Source organism: Pan troglodytes, chromosome 9 (assembly GCF_028858775.2).
Source record: "Pan troglodytes isolate AG18354 chromosome 9, NHGRI_mPanTro3-v2.0_pri, whole genome shotgun sequence".
In the NCBI taxonomy this organism is placed as follows: Eukaryota; Metazoa; Chordata; class Mammalia; order Primates; family Hominidae; genus Pan; species Pan troglodytes.
In genome coordinates, this window is record NC_072407.2 from 50,929,629 (window position 1) to 50,936,926 (window position 7,298).

Sequence of the window (7,298 nt, forward strand, 5' to 3'; positions counted from 1 at the left end):
CCAGCCAGGCTTTCCCCAGTTGGGTCCCAGGCAGCGCCCCTCCCCTCATTCGAACCTGAATGATGGGGGAGTCCTATTCCGCATGGGGAAACAGGGTGTCAGGGAGCGCTAACAGCCAGTCCGCTCATCTGTGAGCAAGGATGGGAATGCCTACGAGCAGTGAAAGAATGAAGTCTGCTTGGATGGGCGTAAGAGGCGCCCAAGGGCACCTAGGATGTTTGCTTCTTGCTAAATCAAAAACGCACAACAGAAAATGGAGGCAGACAACCGCCAGGAAGCTAGAGAATTGGCTCTTTTTAACAGCTGCTCTTGGTTACGGTCAACTTTCCGCAGCTCCCAAAAATCACATCACTGGCACCAACTTAAAAAGAAGAAACAAAAGAGACAACAGGGGTCAAACTTTGAGGTGGAGGAACTAGGGGTTGGGGGCTATTCGGGGATGGAGACCCACATCAATTAGGCCTGCACGCTGACAGGCTTCCTGATTGAAAATGGTAGCTGCGAAGGCTCCACAACAGCCCAGCTCCCAAATTGGGGCAATTACTACCTTATGAGCTCTGGAGCCTGACTCCTTTCTCAGGCCAATGGGAGGGAGGGCTTGGAATTCTAAACTGTTCCAGCTACAAGAGTCCCTGGCCAGCCCCTCTCACCCCATGTCACAGGAATCTTAGCAGGAGAAGTTGCTAGGCTGCATCCCTGACCACTTAAGAAGGGAAACTCTCAGAGGAAAAGCTCCATTTCCCCAGACCTCTCTCAAGAGAACTAAGGCGACATGAGTTCCCCTAGACTGATGTTATAGCTTAGCAGACTTCTAGGAGTGGGCACAAGTGGGAACTATGCTTCGGTTCTATCACGTTTTCAAGGGGAGAAAGAAGGGGCAGATCTTTAAAAGAGACAAGCAAAAGACCAGCTGCAATGAATGAAGGACCAAGTCTCAATTTTAGCACGGAACACGGTAGCATAATTATTTACCTGGCTCCCATGTTCTAAAGCCAAGAATCATCTCGGATCCACTTACGTGACTTTGCTTACAGCTAACTTTTATCAAGCTCTACAGTAACACAGTAGTTGCCAAGCTCTGTGCTGCATAGTTTGAACATGCTATTATCTCAGGTAAGTTTTATGATATTCCTATGTGATAATCTATTACTACTTCCCTTCCCCTACCCTACCCGCCTTTGCAGGTAACAACCCTGAGGTTCAGGGAGATTTTGCACAGGGTCACCAAGAATTGCCAGAGCCAAGATTCAAACCCAGGTCTGTGGGTGCTTCTTAATTGCTGAGCTTCGTATACAGTGATTATATTAATGCTTGACATATGTGTGTTTGCTGAATGAATGAACAAGTGAATGGGTGTGGAGCCTAGTTTGAGGAATGCTCCCGATTGTACGAGGAACTCATTCCTGCCAGCTCTAAGCTGGAGTGAGAGTGACAAGCCCATGCAGTCATCAGAACTATTTATAAGGTCAAACTCAGGCTCTGCCAGCTAACCAGTCAGCACTGAGTCTTCCCTGGGACACTGAATCCTCACAGGCTGAGGAGGGGAGGAGGGCTTCCGCTGCTGAAGATGAGATGGCAGTCCAGACACAGTCTGGGGCCCAGATGCCCCATGTCCAGGCAACTGTGACAAAACTCGTGGCTAAGCTGCATCAAGGAATGTAGAGAGATGGCTGGAACAGGCTAACAGACCTAGTCAACCAAAGGCACAGACTGTCTCGTCATCTTACCTAATCATAAAAAAGACAAGATTACTTCTTAAAGTAGTCCCTGAAATTCTGTTCCTATTCAGGAACCCCCAGTTTTTTTTTTTTCTTTAAAGGGGCAGCAACATAAACAATTTCTCCTATTTTCCTTCTAACATTTAAGACTGGCAGTTAATCAGTAGAAAGAGTGAGCAAAGAGCTATAAAACACCCTGTCCTCTGTGACCTCCTGTGTTCTTTGCTGGCCCAGAAGATGGACATACCCAACGTGCTCTGTATCAGACATGGCCAGACTTGGTTCCCTTGCACCTGTCATTCTTAATACCACGTGCCAGTCCAAAAGATGTTATCTGATATTCATCAGGGTACAGAAGAGGAAATCCAAAATCAGTGACAAGCCAAGTATGTTTCACAAGCCCAACAGATCAGGGACAAGGTCACTCAAGCACCATGACAACCATGGTCACGACAACAGCGAGATGGAAAGGAGACCAGTCTCAGCTCAATTGCTCTGCACTTATTTTCAGATACAACCTTCTATCTACCCAAGCACGCCTAGGCAGAAGTTTTAACATTTCCCTTACCTGGATGAGACCTCTAGAACAAACACACTTTCCACTCTTCTGATGGTTGTCATCCATGCCCTTACTTCAAACTTCAGGATGAAAATCACTCAGGGCTATTACCAGCCATCAAGTTTCCTTCCAAAATCTTTAAGGTTGGAGAGTTATGTGGGCTGAGTCCAAACCAATAGGCTCTAGGAAAAGCCCCAAGGACTAGCAGCATCCAAATAAGCACCTTAAACTTTATTTATTTATTAAGATAGAGTCTCACTCTGTCGCCCCGGCTAGAGTGCAGGGGAGTGATCTTGGCTCATTGCAACTTCTGCCTCCCAGGTTCAAGCAATTCTCCTGCCTCATCCATTCGAGTAGCTGGGACTACAGGCATGTGCCACTGTGCCTGGCTAATTTTTGTATTTTTAGTAGAGATGGGGTTTTGCCATGTTGGCCAGGCTGGTCTTGAACTCCTGACCTGAAGTGATCCGCTAGTCTCAGCCTCCCAAAATCACCTTAAACTTTAGTGTCTTTAATTCATGCCTTGCTGAGGTCAGGTCTGCCTAATGGATCTACTACTACATTTATCACAACTGCTGTCTCCCTGAGCCCCTGGAATTGAGTGTCAGTCCAAAAGATGTGTTGGTGGTATTTTTGGTTGTGCTGGTTCCAGGCTCTGAAACTGCTCAATCTTACTGGTGAACTGTGAATCTGACCCCCCAGACCTCCAAGGATGGCTCAGTATCAGGCCAGGTGATGTGTATACCTTCACCCCACTGCCTACCCTTACAAACATGTGCACAGAAAGCTTCCCATGCTTAGACGTTTCTATTAAACTTTTTTCCTTAAAAAGAAACCTGGGCCGGACACAGTGGCTCACACCTGTAATACCAGCACTTTGGGAGGCCGAGGCAGGTGGATCACTTGAGCCCAGGAGTTGGAGACCAGCCTTGGCAACATGGTGAAACCCCATCTCTAGAAAAAAAAAACAAAAATTTGTAGGGTATGGTGGTGCATGCCTGTAGTCCCAGTTACTCAGGAGGCTGAGGTGACAAGATCACTTGAGCTTGGGAGGTCGAGGCTGTAGTGAGCTATGATTGCCCTACTGCATTCCAGCCTGGGCAACAGAGTGAGACACCCTCTCCAAGAAAAAAAAGAGAAAGAAACCTAAAAGCGTTACCGCGAATCCTCCCATTCTTTTTCTGTGAAACATTAGACATACGCAATTCTCTCCCCCCATTCTCACCCCCATCCTCTATGCACATGTAATATTTGCAGCGTTGACAGCTCTGGAGCAGTAAAATCTTCTTGGCCAGTCTCAGCCCGGAACCTTCCAGCTCCCCCTTCCCTAGGGCAGAAGGCGACAATCTCCTCTCTGGCTTTGTTGGTATCCGTTTTAACCCTAATTTTTTTTTTTTTTTTTTCCCAGTGCCTTGCCATTTCCCTTGATCTTTTTCAAAACTTCCTCCAGGGGGCTGAGAGGAAAGTTCCATCCCCTTTCCTTGCAACCCGAAGGGGGAAACCCCCCAAAAAGCAAAGCTGTCCCTTTAAGGGGCCCATGTGGTGGGAAGAACAGCTACATTCCTACCCCAGTAGGGCCGCTGTCCCAACACGCCAAAGAGGCTACAAATAACCTTCCAGGAGAGAGCCGGGGAGGGGAGAGCGCAGAGCGGAGCAGAACGTGGGCCGGCCAAGCTACCGCTCTTCGGAGAGAAAGAGCTCAGTCCGCGCTAGAGAGGACGCGGAAAAAAGCCCCTGAAAACCCACAGGTAGTTTAAATAAGAGACATGAAAACTCTGTTTTGGATTTGGGAGGTAAACCAATCTTTAAAACGAGTGCCTAGACATCTCCACGCCCTGGCAGGCAAGTTCGGAAATCTGCACTGACTTTTTCCACACGAGCTGTCCTACGTGAAAGAAAGAACCGGTAAAAGACCAGGCAGGGTCTCCAGACCCCTCCATTCTGAGCCCCAGCTCCCTTCATCGGGGCTGCGAGGCAAATGGGGAGACTCGGAACTCCCGCCACGATGAATAGCGATGGGTGAATAGGGCTGGGGTTCAAAGATCAAAGTTCTTTGATCTCTGGGCACAAACTAGGGAAAGCTGCTCAATCACGGGGTGCACCCAGGGTCGTTAAGAGCCCGCGGAGAAGCAGATTCCATCGGAGCCCTAGTCCCACACAACAGGGGGTACGGGCACCAAGGAGTCCTGCTGCAGCCGTCCAGCTCCCCCGAGGGCTGGGACCCCGCCGCGAGGGCCGGGCGGCTGCCTTCTGGGGTTCAGGGTTACCGGCCCCCTGCCCCCCTACCCCAGCCAGGGCAGATCTGCGGGAGCCTTCCAGCAGTTTCTTCCCTATATTCCTCCTCAGCCCCCTTTCCAACCACCTCCCCTTAGGACGATCCAGGGCTGGAAGCTGACTGGCCGCAGCCAAGAGAGGGACCCCGAAACACCGCCGAGGGGAGATGCTGCCCGCAAACAGTGCCCCAGAGCCCCTTGGTGGGAGCAAGACCTGGAGTCCGGGAATCGTTCTCCGAGTAGAGGAATCCCGGTGCCCAAGTACCAGATTCTACCGGGGCCTCTCTCCGCAACCCGCCCGAGCCCCCAGCCCCAGGAAGGAGGGCTATTTACAATTTATGGGTTTAGCGACCCTCCTCACCCGCCTCCCTTTCTTCGCACGCATTCATTCGCACCAAGGACACAGAGCCCCCGACCTAACCTGAAAGGGAAGCAGCCCCCGCTCTTGAAAGAGCAGCGAGGGAGGGCGAGCGAACGAACGCCCCGGACCTTACCCGCGCCCCGGCCCAGACCCGAGCCCCGGCCCAGACCCGAACCCGCGGAAGCGCCTCCGCTGATGCCCCCGCTCGGACTGCTGGAGCCGGGGCCGCTCCGGGTCCTCTCCCCTGCACGCAGCCCCAGGGCCACGGCTAGGAGCGAGGGCGAGGGGTCTCAGGCCCCGGCCCGCGCCGTCCAGGTCCCGGGAGGCGAGTCCTGCAGCGGCCGGACCCAGGGACAAACTTTCCCGGCGGGCGCCGCTTACCGTGTGCGCAGAGCAGGGCGCCAAGCAGCAGCGCGCCCCACTGCCGCCTCATGGTGCCGCCCGCGCCGCCCGCCCGGGGTCCCGCCGGCTCCCGCCGGACGGCGCGGCGGAGAAGCCCGCGGAGGGTCCCCGAGGGGGAAGCGTCCCGGGTGCACGGCGGCCTGCGCGCCCCGCAAGTCGCCCTCGGGCCGCCGCCGCCTCCAGTGCTGCCAGAGCCGACGCTGCCCCGCCAGGGGACCGGGAGGGGGTGTCCCGGGCCCGACCGCCCCGCCCCCCGCGCCGCAGCCCCGGCCACCGCCACCGCGCCTGGACCCGCCCCCAGCGCCGGCCCGGCCCCTTCCCGCCCTCGGCCCCGGCTCCCTGGTCCCCCGACCCCACCCGCCGGCGCCTCCTGTGCGGGGCCCCGCTCCTCCTCAGGCCGCCCCCACATTCCTGGCCCGAGAGAGAGCCCCCTCCCTGTCCCTATTACTACTGCTTAAATTTCCCTAACTTAAAAAAAAAAAAAATTATCCTAGCAGCAAGTCTCGCCCCCGCTCACTCCAGCTCTATGCTTCAGACGAGCACCTGAGCTGACCCAAGTCGCCTGGACGTGACCCTGTCCCCCGCCTACCGGCCCCAAGTCCAGACTTTTTTGATGTCTGCGAATACGCAAGGCTTGCGGATGCATAATCCTCTTGGGTCTTTATTGACATCAAACAAGGGACATCAGGGGGCCTGGAGTGCTGTATCTTAACTGGCGTTCTCACTGTCAAAATTCCTTTTCGGAGATTTTCTTCTCCCTGGCCTCCCCCGGTCTAGGCAGCGTTGTTCTAGGGCTAAATAATTCACCGACCCCCCCGCCCCTTTTCATTCATTCATTTCCTGAGATGGTTGTCTGGGTCCTGTTGCTCCAGCTCAGACGCCCAGATTCGGCCCATACAGACTTAGTTCCTCCTTGGTGTCTTTGTAAATCACTGTTGTTAGCCTCTTCACCTTCTTTGACTTTCTGATCCTGACAAGGAAGGGAGGGGGTCAGGAAAGGAGTCCTCATGGGCAGCTGCACTCCCACAAAGCCCTCAGCCTCCTTCCAGCCCCAGTCTGTAGGTCCTTCCCTCAGATTTAACTTTTGATTTACTGCATAAAATCATAAACTTGTCTCTAGTCTTCCTTCCTTTTGTGGTCTACTCTCCCTAATGCATATTAATAATACGGATTAATTTCACCACCTTCCATTTTTCCAGGTTGAATCTTGTTTTGTTCCTTTTGCCCAAATGCCCAACTTTCTGATGGCCCAGTATATCGCTTTTTTCCCTCCCAGCTGATATGCCAGCATTTCTTGGGCTTGGATCATCTATGGATTTCATTAACTCACTTTCCTCACCAGTAAATAGAGTCAGGAAGACCTAAATGCCCCCTGTTAGCTGAGGGGAAAGTAATTTGGCATAGTGCAAAGTGGTTATTAGATTTCTCTAAATGGATACATTGACATTTCATCCTTGCTTGTTTTTTTCAGTACTTTCACTTCAAATTACCATCTTTTACCAAAGCTAACATGAACCATACTTTGCGACAGCAACAACAACAACATAAAAGATGTAAGGTGTTAACTCCTTGTTAGGCAGTAGTTTTCTATATCGTTTTGCCTGAAATTTTTACCCAGATGCAATGTGGTTGAACTAGCATCACCATGGTAACTATTACTGAAGCATTTTCTGGGTGTGTAGTTCTTCTTGCTGACTGAAGGCGGCAGTAGAGTCAGGTCAGGCTTACATGATCTTGGGGCTAGGCAAGACTGTCAACATTTCTGGCCTCGATCAGTTACCACAGCCTAAAATCCAAGGAGTAAAAAACGTCAAAAGTAGAGGCTGATTCCCCAGCATCCTCCTTCCCACCTCTCATTTCCTAATGCAGGTTTGGTTGGTCTCAGGGTTTCATATATGTTGCTTATGAAGACTTGCTTTTTTTTTTTTTTTCTTTTTTGAGACGGAGTTTCACTCTTGTTGCCCAGGCTGGAGTGCAATGGCGCC

The 7,298-nt window shown here is 52.1% G+C and overlaps 1 protein-coding gene across 1 annotated transcript in view; it reads right to left on the reverse strand.

The window, feature by feature from the left end:
* LRP4 (LDL receptor related protein 4) overlaps window positions 1-5,545 on the reverse strand; it is a 60,533-nt gene extending 54,988 nt beyond the window's left edge. The window contains exon 1 of the mRNA XM_009460399.5: window positions 5,293-5,545. Within this exon, the coding sequence (XP_009458674.2) occupies window positions 5,293-5,344 (52 nt within the window). The 5' untranslated portion in view covers window positions 5,345-5,545. The remainder of the gene's footprint in view (window positions 1-5,292) is intronic.
* Window positions 5,546-7,298: the final 1,753 nt, after the last annotated feature.